The 18,790-nt window shown below is 54.9% G+C and overlaps 1 protein-coding gene across 1 annotated transcript in view; it reads right to left on the bottom strand.

Annotated features, from left to right (window-relative positions):
• Nucleotides 1-18,790, bottom strand: part of DNAH1 (dynein axonemal heavy chain 1) — a 73,732-nt gene that overhangs the window by 29,591 nt on the left and 25,351 nt on the right. The window contains exons 12-34 of the mRNA XM_054729788.1: nucleotides 17,924-18,074; nucleotides 16,986-17,179; nucleotides 16,667-16,892; nucleotides 15,956-16,075; nucleotides 15,374-15,456; nucleotides 15,018-15,159; nucleotides 14,337-14,492; nucleotides 13,745-13,943; nucleotides 13,412-13,665; nucleotides 12,352-12,564; nucleotides 10,613-10,777; nucleotides 10,016-10,137; nucleotides 9,769-9,874; nucleotides 8,993-9,172; nucleotides 8,212-8,352; nucleotides 7,488-7,651; nucleotides 7,133-7,246; nucleotides 5,472-5,660; nucleotides 5,091-5,196; nucleotides 4,344-4,457; nucleotides 3,780-3,929; nucleotides 2,240-2,326; nucleotides 1,942-2,128 (exon numbers count right to left, since the gene is read on the bottom strand). Of these exons, the coding sequence (XP_054585763.1) occupies nucleotides 1,942-2,128; nucleotides 2,240-2,326; nucleotides 3,780-3,929; nucleotides 4,344-4,457; nucleotides 5,091-5,196; nucleotides 5,472-5,660; nucleotides 7,133-7,246; nucleotides 7,488-7,651; nucleotides 8,212-8,352; nucleotides 8,993-9,172; nucleotides 9,769-9,874; nucleotides 10,016-10,137; nucleotides 10,613-10,777; nucleotides 12,352-12,564; nucleotides 13,412-13,665; nucleotides 13,745-13,943; nucleotides 14,337-14,492; nucleotides 15,018-15,159; nucleotides 15,374-15,456; nucleotides 15,956-16,075; nucleotides 16,667-16,892; nucleotides 16,986-17,179; nucleotides 17,924-18,074 (3,563 nt within the window). The remainder of the gene's footprint in view (nucleotides 1-1,941; nucleotides 2,129-2,239; nucleotides 2,327-3,779; nucleotides 3,930-4,343; nucleotides 4,458-5,090; nucleotides 5,197-5,471; nucleotides 5,661-7,132; nucleotides 7,247-7,487; nucleotides 7,652-8,211; nucleotides 8,353-8,992; nucleotides 9,173-9,768; nucleotides 9,875-10,015; nucleotides 10,138-10,612; nucleotides 10,778-12,351; nucleotides 12,565-13,411; nucleotides 13,666-13,744; nucleotides 13,944-14,336; nucleotides 14,493-15,017; nucleotides 15,160-15,373; nucleotides 15,457-15,955; nucleotides 16,076-16,666; nucleotides 16,893-16,985; nucleotides 17,180-17,923; nucleotides 18,075-18,790) is intronic.

Genomic DNA, 18,790 nt, shown 5'->3' with positions numbered 1-18,790 from the left:
CCGGCCCCAGAGGAGGGCCCGCATAATCAGGGTGGCGGTGTGACTTCCTGGTGGAGCACCATTCTACCTCTCAAAGGACCACAGGAGGGTCTGCAAGGAGGAGAGGGCCACCAGGCTGGGGCTGTGGGGACAAGAGCAGCATGCCCACGTGGTAGCAGGGCTGGGACCCCCCCATTTCTATCAGGGAAGGAGCCCTTCTAGCTGCACGTGGCCTTTGTAACAAGCCAGTGCTCCTATAGAAGCTAAGGCTGTAGTTTCCCAAGGAATGTGAGCAAGTCCTGCCGGTGGGAGCAACATGCTTTGCCTGTGCATGGAGCCCTCATTCAAAAGAGAGGAGTGTTGGCTGGGGTGAGGTGGGGTAGGTGGTGGACAGGCCACAGCTTACCATCTTCCCCAATCATGACACCAAGCCCCAATCAGGGACAGGGCAGAGGACATCTTCTGTGAGGAAAGAGCAAGGCCCAAGAGGGGCCAAATGCTGGGACTGTTCATATGGGAGGAGAGGCTACAGCAAGAGGTCTTGGGGAGGGAACACCACCTGCTTCCTCACTGTGAAATAATCCTATATAATAAAAGCCTAATAAGCTAAGTGTCTGGTTGTCCGTTCAACCAATCAAAGTGTAATATGCTAATGATATGCTAAGGCCACTCAACTGCTCATTATGAGGTGCACTGACCACCAGGGGGCAGATGCTCCAACCGGTAGGTTAGCTTGCGTCTGGGTCCGGCCAATGGGACTGAACAAGATGGGCTGGACACACTCTGGAGCCCTCCCACAGTCCCTCCCCCACTGGACAACCTCCGCCGTCCCTCCCTGGCCCCAATCGTGCACTGGTAGGGTCCCTCGGCCTGGCCTGCACCTTCTCGCAATCTGGGACCCCTCGGGGATGTCGGAGAGCCAGTTTCGGCCTGATTACTCAGGCTAGGCCGAGGGACCCCACTGGTGCACAAATTCGTGCACTGGGCCTCTAGTAAATATATATTGGTCTCTGCCCCGGTATCTGAGACAGAGCTCCTCAAACGCTTGTAAAGAGGGATGTTAGGAGAATCTTCTTTTCTAATATTTAGTCTTTGACCCTGATTCCTGACAGAGCTCCTCAACCTTTGTAATTTCCTGAGTGCTGGGAACTCTTGGTCTAATGAGGCGACTCTTGATGCTGAGCTCCTGGGAGGGAGCTTGTTCCCAGAACCACCAAGCCATTATTAGAAACTTGGAACTTGGGAGAGGAGCTGAAAGTGGAGTTAATAACTGATCACACCTACATGATGAAGTCTCCATAAAAATCCCAAAAGTGCAGGGTTTGAAGAGTATCAGGTTGGTGAACACATCCACATGCTGAGGGGACACAACCCCAACTCTATGGGACAAATCTCACCCTATGCATCTCCTCATCTGCCTGTTCATCTGTGTCCTTTACCATATATATCCTTTATCTAATAAACCAATAAACAAAAGTAAGTGTTTCCCTGAGTTGTGTGAACCGTTCTAGCCAATGGTCAAACCTGAGGAAGGGGGTCATGGGAACCTCTGATCTGCAGCCAAGTCGGACAGAAGTTGTGGGTAACTTGGGGACCCACTACATGCAACAGGCATCTGAAGTGGGAACAGTCTTTGGAACGGAGCCCTTAACCTGTGGGGTGTATGCTAACTCTGATCAACGTCAGAATTGAATTGAGTTTTAAGACACCCAGCCAGTGTCAGAATTGGTTGGTGTAGGAAGTATAGTGTGAGAGTAAAGGAGATTTTCCTAGACAGCCATCACCTGATGGCTTGGAGACAGGGCTTGGGGCATCTGCCCTGCCCCATGGGCTGCTTGACAGAGATCCCCAGCCCTCCGCACACTTGGCCAGGCCTGAGGGCCTCTGAAGCTGGTCTGCCTGTCCCTGTTCCCCTGCCCAAGATCCCAAGGAGGCTGGAGCCAGCAGGGGCCAGGGGCTCACCGTCCACGTCCCTGAGGTTGCTCTTCTCACAGGCCTTGCGGATGGCCTTGTCCAGGATGCCATAGTCCGTTTCCTCCTCTTTGATGGTGGGGAACAGGTCTGATACGATCCCAGAGAAGAGCTTGAGGTCCTCCAGCAGGAACTTGGGCACGTTCACGTCACGGATGGCTCGGAGGCAGATCAGCTCCTGCAGCAGAGGCCGGAGGAACCTTCAGGGTGGCCCAGGCCAGATGCCCCTCCAGCCGCTCTGGGACCCTCCTCGAGCCCTCTCCCAGGCAGCCCTCTGGAGGGCACTTACCTCATCCATGCTGGGGTTTTCTCGCTTGAGGTTCCCAGCAGCCGAGATCACAGTTTTCACAGCTCTCATCCCAAAGTCGTAGTGATCCTGTTGCCGCCGTACAGGAGAGGGTAGGTGGGCATTGTCCCTTTTGGGGCTTCTGCCTGGAACACTCTGTCTCCACCTGGCATCTGGCCCATTGCCCAGCTTGCAGCTGAAATGTCACTTCCCCTGCAGGCCATCTATGACCACCTGCAGCCCTAGCCTGGGCCAGGCATCCTCCTTCGGGCTCCTCCACTACCTCCTTCTCACCATCCTAGCAGCCTCTCCTTTTACCCTTCGGTGCCCCCTGCTTGACTCTTGGCCCCTGAGGATAAAGACTCTGCCTGGGTTGCAACTAAATCCCTGCAGTCCCAGCATGGTGCCAAGAGCAGGGAGGCACTCCAGTTTTATTCACAAAGTGAACAAAGGAGTTTCCCATGTGTGCCTTTGAACTTCCTTCTAAGATTCTCTCGTAACATCTCTTCGGACCCACCCTTTCAGTCACACTACCATGGCTTTTCCCACTGGTCCTGTTTCTCTTCATTATACAGCAGGTGCTGGGAACAGTTAAATTTATCAGATTGCCCCATGGTGGCAGGCCATAGCATACATCTGGACCCACAGACTAGATATCTTGGACTTGAATGAAGGGACTGGGCTTGATTTGGGGTCACTGTCATTTAAGGGGTGAGGTTATTTCCAGGACCATGTGGGAATAGTTGCTCTATTAAAGAGGAAAGAATTTTTAAAATAAAAAAATAAAGAGGAAAGCATTTTTGAAAGTGGATGGTTAGAAGGAAGGTGTGTGGAGGTGTCAGCACCCAGGATGCTCTGTGGTGGACAGCTGTTTTTCCCAGTAATACATTGTGTCTCTTTCAGCCCATGGTTTTTGGTGGGCTCCACCTGGCCAAAGGCAATATGGTTTCCCCTTAGCCACAGTGATTGGTGCTCATGCATGAATAGGTCACCCAGAGAGGGTGATACTAGAGACTTTTTCTGGAACTATTAGGAAAGACAAACTAAGCTGGTAGCATGTGAGTCCAGACAGAGTTGGGGCTCATCTCTGCCACTGCAAAGGGGAGAGGGGGATGCTGAGAATGGAGCCAAATAGGAAAGCTTGTCCACCAGTGCTGGTGCCTGAACCAACAGTATCTAACCTTGAAACCTGGGCTCAGCACTGAGTGCAAGGCCCACGGCTGGGCAGCTCAGGTAGGGGGCTGGCTATCCCACTCTGTCCCCATGAGGCCAGATGCACTTGATCTGAAGCCTTGGGTTGTGTGGCTCTTGGCCTCCTCATTAATGGTTGACTCTCCCCTGCCCTTGAACTAGCAGGTTGGGCATCTGTTCCTGGCTCCTGCTCCCACTCCCCTGTGCACTGCATGAGCCTGCCCAGTCTCTTAGCTGCTTAGGGTCTCAGTGTCCTCAGCTGAGAAATGGGGATGTAATTCCTATCTCATGGGGTTGCTGGGGGCAGACAGCGGCTCTCAGAGCCTGGAAGCTGGTTGGGGAAGGGCCTCACCTGAGAGCTGAGCTGCTCGGAAGCCAGCTTGAAGGTGGTGGTGATCTTCTTGGCCAGCATATTGGCTTCATTGAAGCCAAAGGAGTAGAGGGAGATCTCCGCGATCATGGTGTAATCCGGAACCATCATGGCCACAGGCCGGAAGAGCGCCTGGGGCCCGTGGTGCACATGTGAACGGAGAGGCAGACCTCCCCGCCAGAGCACTACCTGCGTATGGACTGCCCTCCTCCCCCACCGATGCTTAGATCCCTCTCGGCAGCATGCCTGCCCAAGCTGAGGCTTACACTCCTCTGTGGCTGGACCACTCTCCCCATTAGAAACTGGTCTTTTGTGCTGACCTGAATCTGTCCCCTGACTTCTCCCAAGCCTGGGACAAACCTGGGGCCTCCTCTCCATGCCTGGGGATGGGCCTCAGGCCCTCTGAGGAGGAGGCCTGCCATGGAGTCACAGTCCCTGATGTCTGGCAGCTGTATGCCTTTCATAAGTGCTTTAGCATCTCTGAGCCCAGGCCACAGGCTCCGCTGCCTCCCAGTGCACGGGGTGGCCCACCAGGCCTGAACTCACCTTCAGGTTATCAGGCAGCTCGGTGCGGCCGGCATACCCTGGGTTCATAGTGATAAACACCGCACAGGATGGCACGAGTGGGATCTCGACGCCCTCAAACATGAAGCGTTCCACCTACAGGGTGGCAGGGTTGACTCACCTGCCCCTCCTCTGGATGGGCCCCTCATCCCCTGTTAATGGCCTTGTCCTGACTATAGCTTGTCAGCCCAGACCGGATCCCTGATGATGAGCTGCCTCCTCTCTCAGGTTCTGGCCTAAGACCTCCGGTCCCAGTAGCTACCTATGGCCTCCCAGGTCCTGTCTACCGGAGGTCTTCACAAACCTCCTATTCCCACACCCAGACCTGAGCAAGCTTAGCTCTGACTGGGACCCAGGGCCCTACTAGTTTGGAGTTGTGGCACTTGCCAGCCTCCCAGCTCGTATTCCCAGGAGAAGACTGCTGGCCACCCTGAACAAGGCTAGAGGGAGGGGCCTCTTCATCCCCTGCAGCTTGGAGTGGGAGCCACCCCCAGAGTGGGGTAGGGATATGGGCTCCCTGACGGGCTACGATAGCCCCAGGGAGAACTCCAGGTAGGGGAAGGGGGAAGTGCCCAGTCCTCTATAAGATGAGAGAGGCTGGGCTCAGGGCAGGCTCAGTGCCTGGCTTCTCACCCTGCAGGGTGGGGATACACAAGAAGGCATAGGTGTGGCGGGTAGAGATGAAGTGATGAGGTGGTGACTTGGGGGGGTTGGAGGGGAATGGCTCACCCGCTGCTGCTGTGCCTTCTGGATGGTAGTGATCTGCTGAGCCACCACAGACAGCACCTCAATGTCGATGCGATTGAACTCGTCGAAGCAGGCCCAGGCCCCAGAACTAAATGGGGTGAGAACAAGAGACGGATATGAGTTCAGAGCCCACCTGACACCTCCAAGGGCCCCTCTGACTCCACTGGGGAAGAAGTGGCCATAGAGGCTCCACCCAGCACAACCCTGCTGCCTACCACCATCCCCAGTGCCCACAGGGGCTGAGCCTTTGACTCCTGTCATCCCCTCCTGTTCCCTCCCATCCTGTGAGGCTCCTCTCAGCAGTGTCCCCAGGAGAGCTCCGCCTTCCTGGCCTGGCCTGTGCCACCCTCACACCAGCCTCACCTGGCTAGGCCCTTGAAGAACTTGCCCATGGCCATGAAGTCGAGCTGATCAGAGCAGTTGAACACAACAGTCTGGATGGCCAAGGCCTTGCCCAGGTCTTTGGTGGTCTCTGTTTTCCCTGTGCCGGCTGGGCCAGCTGGGGCGCCCCCAAACTTGAGATGCAAGGCACCAGTCAGGGTCAGATAGCACCTGCAGGAGAGAGAGGAGGTGCACATGGGATTCCCACAGACATAGGGAGAGAGCCTCCCGTGCTTGGCCCCGGGGATGAGCGGCTCTTGCTCCTCCTTCTTCTCAGGGCCCAGCTGTGCGCAGGCCCGGCTGCTGGGGTCAGGATGGCAGCCCCTGCGCAGTGCTTCCCCACCCCACCTGGTGGCCTGGGGGTGAGTTCAGGACTCACCCCCAGGGGAGAGGAGTGTCTTAGGCAGGGGTGGCAGGCAGAGCCAGGATAAAAAAATAGACACCCACTGAGAGGGCTGATCTGTGGCCACACGTCACTTCCCTTAGTCAAAACCCAACTTGAAAACCTGCTACTAAATACAGTCGGCAAGAGGAAACGACTGATTCCTCTGGCATATTAAAAGGAGTATTTGGGTGGAAAAAAAAAATTGTAAAGCTCACATCCATTAATGTTTACTGAGCTATGAGCTTTATGTATCAGCTCATGAAACCCTCATAAACCCTGAGAAAGCCACAGAGGAAACTAAGGCATAAAGGGGTTGAGTCACCTGTCCAAGGTCATTCAGCCTGTGACAGTCGGAGCTGTTTTTTGTTGTTGCTTTTTTGTTTTGTTTTGTTTTGTTTTGTTTGCATACATGCCTTTTATTGGTCTGACCAGCATGACTAGTAGGGGGCATGGGCAGAGCTCCCCAATCTGTCCTGGCCCCCATCTTCCCTCTCCTGGGAGTTCAGAACTCACCCCCAGGGGAGAGGAGTGTCTTAGGCAGGGGTGGCAGGCAGAGCCAGGATAAAAAACAGGTTTGGGATGTGAAAGGGGCTCAGGGTGATGTAAAAACATAGGGTTACCAGACCATCCAGATAATACGTCCATCAGGGTAAAGCAGAGCCCATTTCCCCGCACAGGCCCCTTCCCTTGCAGGACATGGGAGGGGTCAGGAGGAAGAGCTGCCCTAGGGGCTTCCTACTATGCCCCTCCTGCCATCAGCATCTCCCAATGTCCTCAGCTTCCTTCATGCTGTGTGCCAGGTAGGACTTTTTTCTGTCCCAATCCTTTAATTTTTTCTTCTGCTATTTTCTGTTTCTGTAACAGCTGACTGTAAATTTCCTCCCTGGACTGAAGAATAAACATTCTTCCTACACCTTCCTACATGTTAGTCTCGTCTACCAAAACCATAATCTCTGTATCTGTAAGATGGGCATGCTTGCTTGTTCCGTTTAGTGGTTCAGTCTGTATGTCTGCAAGCTTCACCTTCTGTTGAGTGTCAATGACTTTGGCTTGAAGCTCTTCGAAGGCCTTTTCAACTCTAGATCCACGGGCGCTGCAGCTCTGTGCCTCCAGAGCTGGTTTTAAACCTGAAGCACATGCTCATAACCATGCATGCTCTGACGGACTGGCTGCACCTTTTGTCCCTGCTCTTCTGAGCCAGCTAGAGCTGGGGGAAGGGTCCCCGTGCAGGGGGGCCTGTGGGCAGGGAGACTCTTACCTGTCTGTGAGGGGTGTGATCACCAGCCTCCCGCTGTTGCCTAGGTACTCATAGCCATAGATGAACTCAGCATTCACGGCTCGAATGTACAGGTTGTTATTCGTCCAGTAGTACCTGGAATTGCAGGAAAATGGGTTCCCGGGCCATGGGGACCATAGGCCACCGGGCAGGGTATGTGGTTGAGGAGATGTGGTTCTTTTGGTGAATAAGGGCATTAGGTACCTCTGCCCAGCTTGTCCAGGGCCTCGAGGACCTGGAACAGCAATTGTTGATTGACTCTCCACCCTCCCCTGGCCCCAGCCTGCAGCTGTTCTGACACTGGGGGTGTCTGGGCCAAGGTCTTCTGTCTCCTCACCTCAGCTGTGAGATCCACTCGAAGTCATTCACACTGACCACCTTCTCCTGGATCAGCTTGCCCACCACATCCTTGGCATGGACCTCGATGACAATTAGTGCTGATAGCACCGCCCGCTGCATGCGGGACAGCTTCCCACGCACCAGGGCCACCAGGTCGCTGAGCTGCAGGAGTTGGGGGACACTGTCGGGCAGAGTCGTGCAAGGGGTAGGGTCTCTCTCCTTTGCACAGAGGGTGGGCTTTTGTCAGGAACAACCCCTCTATCCTGGGGGCTTCTGATGGTCTGGGATGGGAGGGGCACAGGGAAGGCATGGTAGCATGAGAAGTCTGGCAGGGAAGTAAATAGAAATGGAGACACACACATGGCATCTGCTCCCTGTAGTGTATGGTGCCATCTGAGCCTTCAATGGCCAGGTGGTGGGGCCTGGTGAGGAGCTTGAGGAAAGATGTGGAATAGCAGGGGTAGTGAGGATGGTGCAAGATATGGCTCCCTCAGTGACCAACTGGAGAGGGAACCTGCCTGGACTCAGAGCTCTCCTCAGACCCCCCAGTCCCTCCTGCTGGTGGCTGTTTGTGAGACACTCATTTCTGGGGTGTCTGACCTGCTGTTTGGATCCAACCCAAGGCCTCTTTCAGGCTCAGTACAGGAGAAAGCTCCTGGAGGGACTGGGCTCTCCCCACGCCGGGATATGTGGGGAGCGGATGATGACCCCCTGACTCCCACCTGCTGGGCGAGCTGGGGGAACAGCATGTTACTAATGTTGCTGGCCTCCAGGGCCTGTTCCACTTCCATAGTCCAGTAGGTCTGGCACCCAGCGATGGTCACCTGGCCAGGCCAGTTCAGAACCCACTGGGTCCTGGGCATCTGGAAGATAACACAGGCAGGGCTGACCCAGGCAGCTGGCAGTCCCAACCCTGCAGCCTTTTTCCCTTAAACACATCATCTGTGCTTTGGCCTTTTCTGAACTCTGGGCTCAAGTTGTTAATTCCACCTCAATAGCAGAGAAGCCATTAAGCTCTGGGCCCCTCAGGGGTGGCAGTCATCACTTCCTTAACAGAGACCTTGAGGCAGAGGGTTGGGAGCGCAGGTTCAGGGACATACAGCCCTGGGTTCAAACCCTGGCTCTGCCACCTGTGAATCACATGCCTTTGGGCAGAAAATATCTCTGAACTGATTTTGTAGGATAAGGGTTAACCCCCAGCCCTGCTGTTGACTGTGGGGCTGGGAGAAGTAATGCGGGTGAAGTCCCAGCCCAGGCCTGGCACATAGTGAGTGCTTGAAACATAATAAGCAATTGATTATTATTGGGAGCAAGTTTCATTTTCTGGAGCCTATTTTCAGATCCTCCCTGAGTAGGCCTCAAGGACCCCCTCTCTCCAGAGATCCCAAAGGCTATAGCGTGAGGATGAGGCATGCAGGCAGCCCAGCTACCACGATAGAGCTAAGAGCAAACAGAAGGACGACGAGGCTGGGAGGCTGTGCAGGGGTGAGAGGCATGACTCACTGTGGGGTAGGCCTTGATGGCCCTCTCGATGATGTCCCGTATGCTGGTCTTCATGCTGAGTTCCACCTCCCGCAGCCAGTCCTCTACGTTGCTGGATGGGTAGATGGAGAAGGACAACTGCACCTCCTCACCCTCTGCTGAGTACATGTGTGTAATCTCCAGGTCCTCCTGGAATAGCAGCTGTGGGTGGGGCAGGGTGGGGCAAACAAGAGTGGGGGTTGCACCAGGTGTGCCCAGAGGCTCCACCCAGCACAGCCCCAGAGCTGACCTGCCTGTGCCCTTCACCTCCAGAAGACAGCCCTGCCTCGGGGGGTCCACCTGAACATCTGTCTGGCTGGGCCTTCCCTGACTGTGTATTCAGGCAGGATGGGTCTGCCTTGTCCCTAGGTCCCTAGCTGTGGTCCAGCCAGCCCACTTGGGGAAGGAGGCTAACCCTGCCTGCGAGTCCCCCTCTTGCACAGGTCTGTGCAGCCTCCCTTGTATGCAATAATGAGGACAAGGAGAGTCAGGAGCCTCTAGCCTCATGGGTTTCTCAATCCAGCCAGCACCTCAATGTATTGTGGGGACGGGCCTCCCCTGGATGAGTTGAGAGCAGGGTCTCCCAGTCCTGAGCTGGGAGTTTTGTAGCTGACCTTCCTCCCACAGGTGCATCTCACTTGCCACTTCATTTCCTGATAAAAGGACTCGGGCTAGAGAAGAGCTGTTATCTTTGGGAAGGAGTCCCAATGCTTCTGGCCCTGAGCCCAAGGCCTTGAGCCCCAGGCCCAGTCACCCACCCGGGCAATGTTCTCGAAGCACTTGCGCAAGTGGGGCTGCACAGCAGTGGGGTCCTTAGTCTGGGATAAGATCTCAAGTAGTTCATCATCTGACAGGAAGTAGAATCTGCCAAGGGAACAGGTAGAATCTGGTAAGGGAGTGGGTCAGTACAACTGAACCCCTGCAGCTCAGCCTGGGTGGGGTCCTCAATGCCCCAGCCACGTGGGCAGGCACTGACAGAGTGGGCATGGGGCAGGTGGTGCTCACCTGGGGAAGGCCCTCCTCTTGGTCTCCAAGTACTCGCTGAGGCCCTTTTGTACCATGTCTAGCAGCTTGTTGCAATCCCGCAGGCTGTCCAGCAGCCTCTGGTCAGAGCACACATTGATTACCTGCGTGGTCCGGACCAGAGACAAACCAGAAGTGAGCATGGTCCAACTGGGAGGCATTAAGGTGGGCTCAAAGAGCACCCATGTGGGCCAGAGACCCTCAGTGGGGCCTGGGAAGGAACAGGGGTAGGAAAACGGCCCTGAGCTAGGGGTTGCATTTATCACCCGTGTCAGTACCACAAAAAAAAGTCCATGGTCAAAAAAGTTAGGGTTAAACAAAGCCAAGGGGTTTTATTTGCTGCAGGACTTTAAAATGCTAACGTGGACGGGAAATTTCCATGAAGAAAATAATGCTGTGTTTCTCAGAAGTGTCTCTTATGACTGGAGAGCTCACTTGGTAACATAGGCCAAGACCAAACGCCTTGGACTTTTTCTCTTCTTTCTTATTCAGGGAGAGATGAGACCAGGAGGCTCCCAACAATGTGACGGGGGCCTTTAGGAGTCACAGATTCCCCATCCCATCCCTGTGTGAGCTCACCTCCCGGTTTTCATAGGTGTTCTTCATGATCTTCCTCCAGATCCGTTCCATCGTCTGGTAGCGTTTGCTCTCCACGGGCAACTGCCGATTGATGTCCTCAGAGCTAAAGATAGGCTCCAGGTAGAGCCAGGACCGCTGACAGTTCAGCCACTCCTCCAGCACTTCCTGGGCAAAGCATGGATTGTCAGCACCCAGGGTCCAAGAGGGGGGTCCTGTCCCCATGACCTAGACATTTCACCACACCGAGTGCTGGGCAGAGAACTGGCATCAGAGCCAGTGTCTGTGGGGAAATTTCTAGATGGCAGTGTCAGCCACAGTACTCCCAGGAACAAAGAGGCTGCATAAATGCCTGCCCTCCAGAGAAACCCAAGCCCCCCCACAGGATGCCTGAGCCTCCAAAGAGCTGGGAGCATCCTTCCCTAGGAGGAACCACACCCAAACCTGCAAACCCTGCAGTAACAGGAAAAATCCCCAGTGCATGGAAGCCAAATCAGCCTCCTTTCCTGACAGGACTTTGGGGTCTATGACCCAGAATCCTCTGAGGTGTATTGGAACTTGAGCTTGAGATCTCTAAAATACTCTGAAACATTAGTTCAAGAGTGAGACATCTTCAAAGCAGGCTACCTCCTCTCCTCCCCCCAAATTTTGCCTCCAAATTCCCCTTTCAGGATTTATCTATCTCTTGTCTTTTCCTATCAATGCAAACTCATTCATTTCATTCATTCATTTATTCATTCATTCTCTTCCTCTTGAGATGCATGTCATGGTCAGCTCTGTGCCAGGCCCATGTGGGCACCAGGAGAAGCAGAGGGGAACAGGATGTGGTCCTGCCCTCAGAGTCCACAGTCCACTAAATGGCCAGTTCTGCCTCTGAATCACCAAGAGCCTGGCATGAGCGACAGACTCTGTAAGAGGCACTGACCAAGGGCTATGATGGGAACGCCTTGCTGGCAGGTGTGGGGAATCAGTGAGAGCTGCTTGATTCTGAGCTTTGGAGATGGAAGGTAGGGATGGAACTCCAGGTGCAAGGGACAGAGTGAGCAAAAGCGAGAACCCAGGGATAATACTGACCAGCTCAGGTATCTCTGGGTGGTCTAAGGAACATACACACAAGACCTCCTCACTTGAATACTAGCCTTCCCTGGAGGTTTTCAAAAAGCTTGCAGGAGGCCCCAGGGAAGGGGCTGTCAGAATCATATAGGTCGGCCTGGCCCCAGCACAGTGTTGCAAGGCTCTGTAGACAGCCCTTGCCTCTGACCTTGAAAGCTCTAAAGAGGTACAGTCCCTAGTGCTCTGGCAACCTCACCCCAAGCCAGCTCTGAATGAGACAGGAATGGGAGGCTCAGGGCAGAGTGGGAGAAGGCATAGGGAACCTCAGAGCTTTGTGGTGTCCAGTCCAGAAGTTCCAAGACTGGAGGTTCTAGTTGTTCCAAGTCCAGGCAGTCCTTCGGAGGTCTGCTGGCAGGTTTCAGGCCCTTCCTTAGCCACAGCTTTTGACCAATTAGTGGCCCATCCCCACATCCTGAATTGCCTTCTCCAGCAGCCAAACCTCAGAGATGGAGAGCCCCATTCTAGTCACCCTCCTCTGAACAAGGGTCCTGTCAGCCAGCCAGGAGCTGTGAAAACCTGGACAAGGCTCTCCAGCACTTCGAGCACCACCCAGACACCATAAAGAGCCACTTATGGGACAGATGCTGCCAGGGAAAGGGAGGAATAAAGGAAGGCCATGGAGGGCCCACCTGAGTCAGCTTCAACTTGTTCTCCCAGGAGTTGATGCGTTGCTCAAAGGGCTTCTTGTAGGGCGAGAAGGACATGCTCTGGGTCATGACAATATGGTCGTCAAGCAGCTGTGAGGCCTCATCTGGGCTCTTGAGGATGTAGGTCTCTGTCTCCTTGTAGGGCAGCACATTGAACAGGATGGCTGACCACTCTTTCTCCATCTTGTCCAGTGCCTGGGGTGGGGTACAAGTCAGTCTGGGTCCTGAAAAGGGCTGGCCCACATTCTGTCTGACCAGCACTGCAGGAAAGAGCAGGCTCTACCTGGCCATGACCTTCACTTGGGTCCCTCTGGCAAATACTCTCTGCCTCTCTGACCAAAAAAATCCCCCATGGACCCTCATCTGAATTAAAAGCCAACTGGCTCTCACACATGTGCTACATGAGTACAACATGCATGTACATGCATATTGGGAGACAGCTAAGGTGCTAGTTAGGAGCTCTGGTCCCAGTTACAGTCCTTACTGGCTATGTCACCCTAACCACTTGCTGAAGCTCTCTGAGCCTTAATTTACTTATCCACTAAATGAGGGCAATGCTATTAGCTCTATCCTGGGAGAGGAAGTAACTTGAGAGGAGTACCTTAGTAATAACTGGTCTTCTCCACCCACGTGTCATGGCCAGCTCTGTGCCAGGCCCATGTGGGTACCAGAAGCAGAGGATGTTGTCCCTGCTCTCAAGGGACCATTATTAACTCAATTAACAGACTGCACCTCAACCCCTAGAACTGGTGAAGGACCTCAGGGATGGAGCCCAATACTGCTGTCCTCCTATGCCAAGTGTCCTCAAACTATGGCCCGCGGGCCACATGCGGGTGTTCTTGCCATTTTGTTTTTTTACTTCAAAGTAAGATATGTGCAGTGTGCATAGGAATTTGTTCATAGTTTTTTTTTAAACTATAGTCCGGCCCTCCAACAGTCTGAGGGACAGTGAACTGGCCCCCGTTTAAAAAGTTTGAGGACCCCTGTCCTATGCTGTCGGGCAGGGCCTGGGTGGGGCAGGGTGAGCCTGCTGGCTGCCCACCTGCTCAATGGTGTACTCCTTGCCGGCCACCTCAGCCACCTTGCTGATGCTCTCAATGTGGTCCTGTAGGTTCATCTCAAGGCAGCGGGCGAAGGTCAGGTTGGCCTTGGGCCTGACATTAATGTTGATTTCATTGGACAGCACCTCCCAGTGCCGGTTCCGCATGCCAGGGTTTCGTAGCCCCTGGATCAGTGGGATGTATGGCTTGAACTCCTCGATGCGGGCCCGGATGTCCAAGGCCACCTCCTGGCAGGCTGCGGGGCAGGGTAGGCGGGTGTGAGAAGCAGCCAGCACAGGCAGGGAAGCAGGGGATGGACTGGCTTGGTCACCTACCTGGGATGTCCTTGAACTGCTTCACACACTTGTGCATGGTCTTAAAGGACTCAATAACATTCTTCTCTAGCTGCTCAGCATCAATGGCTGACAGGGGGTCGTTCATCCAGCTCTCAGACCAGCGCAGCCAGTCAGAGGCAGTGGTCCAGAGGTCCAGGTAGGGCTGGAACTCCTTCACCATCCTGGAGAGTTTGTCGTACTGCAGAGACAGAAGGCCCAGGGCTGCCTTAGGGTGATCTCTCTATGCTGCTCCTTTGGGCCAGGTCCCTTCCCATCCTTGCTCCTGGCTGCTGTCCCTAATCCTGCCCCGTGGACTTGAGCCTGGCCTCCCTTCTTCCTGACCCCTTCAGGCTCTGGGCTCCGAGTGGCTGAGCAATGCCTGCACTGACCCTCAGGTCTCTTGCCTGGTTCTAGCCAATCTCCTTGCCTTGAGGGCCAAGGGTGGTTTATTTCCTCTCTGCAGCCTGCTTGGTCCTGCCCCCAAATGCCAGGGCCCTGCAACCTGGTAGCTGGGTTCTCATATAGCCACAAACACATGGGATCACTCTCAAACCCTGGGAGTTAGAGGACAGGGTGCCCACAGGAGGCCTACGTTGGTGATGGGCAAGCCGAAGATGCGTTCGCGGTTGTTATAGAGCGCGGCCAGCTGCTGGCAATCCTTCAGCTGCTTCTTGACTCGCCGCACTTCATTGGCGATCTCGTGTGCTCGCGCAATCTCCACGTGTGTGGAGAAGCCAGCTACCACAAGCTGCAAGGAGCAAGGAGTCAGAGGCCTCCGTGGCCCAACCCATGCCCACATGCACCCAGGAAGCCCAAGATCCCTAGGCATGAGCATCTCCCAGTTCTGAGGGCACTTTCTTCTCCAAGAGTGAGCAGGCAGCTGACCCATCACAGGCCGCTGACTACCCTGTGGTAACATAGCAAAATCAGAGAAAGACCCCGTGCCCTGAACACTGAGCCCACTGCCCACTGGGCATGAAGGACACAACAGAAGCGTTGGGGCTCTTTGCTACTCTGAATTTTTCTGTAGCTTGCTACCCAGACACCCCTCTGGCTTTTCAATTCATTGTTTTTTTGTTTTTGTTTTTTCAGTTCATTCTTTCAGACATTTGTTCATTCATCCACCAATTCTTCCATCAAACATTGACATAGCAACTCCTGAATACAAGAAGCAAGGCCCAGCCCTGGAGAAGTGTGTGTGTGTGTGTGTGTGTGTGTGTGTGTGTGTTGTGTTTTGGGAGCCAATCCCAGAAGAGCCTCAGCCAAACCCTACCTGTAGCCCTTCCAGCTTCTCCTGGAAGTTGTTCTGATCCATAATCTGGATTTTGTGGAACTTCTCCTCTTCTTCCATGTGCTGCTGCCGCACCAACTCTATCTGCCCGAGGATCTTAGAAGGCCAATTGTTGGCAGCCCATCTGGATGGGGCAGGGGTGAGGGTTGGTGTGTGTGGGGGGGAGTGTCAAAGCTGAAATCAAGATGGCCTCTGGCATCTTGGCAGGGCATTTCTGGTGTGACTGCACAGCCATCGTCACAAAGATATTTGAAAGCCGCTGTAGCTTAGCACCTCTTCCCCTACCTCCTGCTGTCCACCACCCACCTAGGGAGGGTGGGGACCAAGCTCCCACTCACTTGTCATTGAAGTCATCTGTGCTGAGGTTATAATGGAATTCATCCATGATCTGGTAGTCATCCATGACCTTCACAATCCGCTCCTGTAGGGACAGGTAGTGATGAGAATGCCTGTGTGCCTGGGCTCCCCAAGGTGAATGGGTGCTAGAGAGAGGCTGCTCTCTTCCAGAGAGGGGAGACCTGGGGTTGGGGAGGAGGCATGGGGTGCAAGGCCAGCATTGGGCTCAGAGCTCCTAGGGCCATGGCCACCACACCTCCAAACTTCAGCCCCTGACCCATATCTTCCATCCTCCTCACCTCCTAGACAGCACAGCTCTGAACGTTCACTGTGCACCCAGCCTCATAGCTCTCCCTAGCCCCACCTGTCCTCTGTATCTACCTCACCTTTGGCCCCATCTGTCCTCTGTGTCTACCTCACCTCTGGCCTCAGTGTTCCTGATCTCCCAGCCCCTGCCTTCAGACCTGAGCAATGGCCCATGACTCCCAGCTCCCCAGTTCACAGTTTGCCCACCTGACTTCCAGCCCCACCAAGATCTTGGACAGTAGTAGCCCCGCTCTCTGGTTCCCATGTGTGTGCCTCACCTCCAGCACCACCAGCTTTTCAGGGATGCTCTTCATCCACTCTCGAAGCTCAGCCAGCTCCTCTATGCTGTTCGGCTTCTCGTAGATCTTGCGGCTGATGCTGCGAAACTCCTCACAGATCTGGCGGTGGGAGGAGGGCAGTAGGGAGGCAGGGTGCCTCTTTCTTGCCTTCCCTGGGGCCTGCTCCCCCTTACTGGTCCCCAGTGTTTCCAGATAGGAAATTGCTCCCACTCCACCACATCCTGCAGCTGGCTCACTGGGGAGTTGCAGCCTTGCGGTGGGGCAAGAGCATCTCCAAGCACATTTCACCTTCCCCAGCCTCCTGGACTGAGCCACACACACACACACACACACACACACACACACACACACACACACACGACTTCTGAGGCCTGCACTTGCACATCCTCAGCTCTGTGAAACAACCCATCTCAGGGTGTTCTTCATGAGAAGTTCCCAGTTCTCTACAAGCTTAGAGAAGGAGGTAGCAGCACCCTCTTCCTGCCCCCCCCCGTCCCCCACATATAGGACAGCTCTCTGCAGACAGGCAGTGTCAAGGCAAGATGACTTCCAGGTCCTTCCACTGGCCTGGTGTCTGCAGACACCCCTGACCTTGCCTGGAGACATCTTGCTTGTAGGAGTTCACCCTGGACACAAGGGTACAGGTGTTGCTGCGTCACTGGGGCTGGACCTGGGTGGGGGGACACTTACGTCTTCCACTTCCTTGTGCAGGTTCTTGGCCAGGATGTCCAGCATGGAAGTGGCCAGGGCCTTGCGCTTCTTGGACAGGCTCTGCTTGACATTGTCCACATTGATGTAGAAGGGCCCAATGACGATGCTGCTGGGCAGCGAGCTGTCCAGGATCTCTTTCTCCTGTAGGTGGGTGAGCACCACCTTCTGCACCTCCTCAGCTGACGGACATTGTGTCTGGTAGGCCCTGTGGACAGCAGGCACACAAGGGGTAGAGGGTGGTGAGAGTGTGAGTGGGGGTCACACAGACACACTCAGATACACGCACGCACACACGCACTTGAGGAATGTGCTGATGTCATTGTTGTTCAGCTCCAGGTACTTTCTGTACTTCTTGGCGTAGGCCTGCAGTGGGATCATGGCCTTGCGCACAGCGTTGGCGATGGTGGCCCTCAGCTCTTCCACCAGGGGCTCGTGAAGTCCCACTGACTCCAGCAGGGGGTTACCGCTGATGAAGATGTCTTCCATCACCAGCTGTGGAGTGGGGGTGGGGCACAGAACTGGATGAGCCATGAGCAGGTGGGCGGAGGAGTTGGAAATGTGATCCAAAGACTGAGTGTGGCCACGCACAGAGAGCGTGGTGGGGGTGGGGACAGGGCAGGGCTGTGGATCAATACAAGACCAAAAGCCCCGTAGAGTCCACCAAGGGGCACTGTCTTTTTCCGTCTGTGCCTAACTCAGCCCATTGCCAAGGAAAGAAACAGATGGAACAACCAGGTCAGCGATGGCTCTGACTGACCAGCAAGGAAGACAGGAGGGAACTGGAGCTACAGAGGCTGTGGACCAGGGCTTGGGCTCTGTGCAGATCTGGTAATGAAATGGGGACTTCTGACTAGAGTGTGGAGGTTGGTCTGTGTCCACATCTTAGCTGAAGAGAGAGGTCAGGAGCTGGGTGGGGTCAAGAAGGTGGGATCTGGGTCAGACATGGCTGTGGCAGAAGTGGACCAGTGAGCCCAGTTTGCATCACAGGTCTGACAGCAGCTATGTGACCTCTGGCTAAACTTCCCTGAGTCTCACGACAAAATGTGGATGTTGATGGTTCCCAACTCAGCTTATGGTGAGGATGAAATGAGCTACTCAAGAATTAAAGGGCAGAGCACCCTGCAGCCAGGTGAGAGGCCCATGATAAAGCTGAACTGTTCTCATACTCAGGGCAGCACCTGGGACTGCAGTAGCCACTAGCAGCCACAGCAGCAGGTGCCTGGGCCTTGTGCGTACCTTCTCCAGCTGGGGCACTGCATGGGTGGCCAGGATGCCCTTGTCGAAGAGGTTGAGCAGAGCTGTCTCGAACTGCTCTAGCGGTGTGCTGTAGTGCACTCCTGAGCTGTCCAGCACCAGGTCCACGATGAACAGAGGATTCTTCCGAGGCCTGTGGGGCAATGGCGGGCTGACCGTAGGCAGGGGCCTGAGGAGGCCTGAGTGCAACAGGCCCAACCCTCTGCCCTTTCTGCCACCATGGTGGCTCTTGAGCTCTCCATTCATGAGACTTGCCTCCTCCCTCCTCCCAGAAACCTCCAAGTTACCAGAAAGCCCCAGACCAGCCAAACAGGCTCTGGCCACTTACCCAGAGTTCCATGTGCACCAGGGAGGGGGAGGACCCTCTGTGTGGTCTGGAGTTCATCAGGACAGGTTGGCCACACCCTGGGCACTGTGGCTCTCCACTCTCCCTGGGAGCCCTCTAGCCTTGGCTTCCAATACTCACTACATATGACAACAAGTCTCAAACCTGGATACTAGCTGGGCTTCCCCTCTGCATTCTGGATTGCCAACCACCCACCCGGACCTCTGATGGCATCTCAATCATCCCGTGTCCCCTGACTCCTACCAGCTCCCCCTAGGGCTTGGTCCTAGGAGTGGACACCAGAGTCAGCCTTGTCTCCTTCCCCTGCAGCCAGAATGAAGGTCACGGAAGAAATGCAAGCCAGGACGGAAGCCAATAACCAGGGTGGAAGCCAGGATCTCCCTGTTGTCCAGGACCTGGCAGTGATGGGCACCCTGACCCTGGTCCCTTTGGTCCCCACACCCTGCACCACCCTAGCCACTGGGGCCTGGCAAAGAATAGTTCTGGTGTCAACAGGTGCCTCG

This window comes from Eptesicus fuscus, chromosome 18 (genome assembly GCF_027574615.1).
Source record: "Eptesicus fuscus isolate TK198812 chromosome 18, DD_ASM_mEF_20220401, whole genome shotgun sequence".
Lineage (NCBI taxonomy): Eukaryota > Metazoa > Chordata > Mammalia > Chiroptera > Vespertilionidae > Eptesicus > Eptesicus fuscus.
The sequence above is the reverse complement of the archived record's forward strand: the minus strand, read 5'-3'. Positions and strand labels throughout refer to the sequence as shown.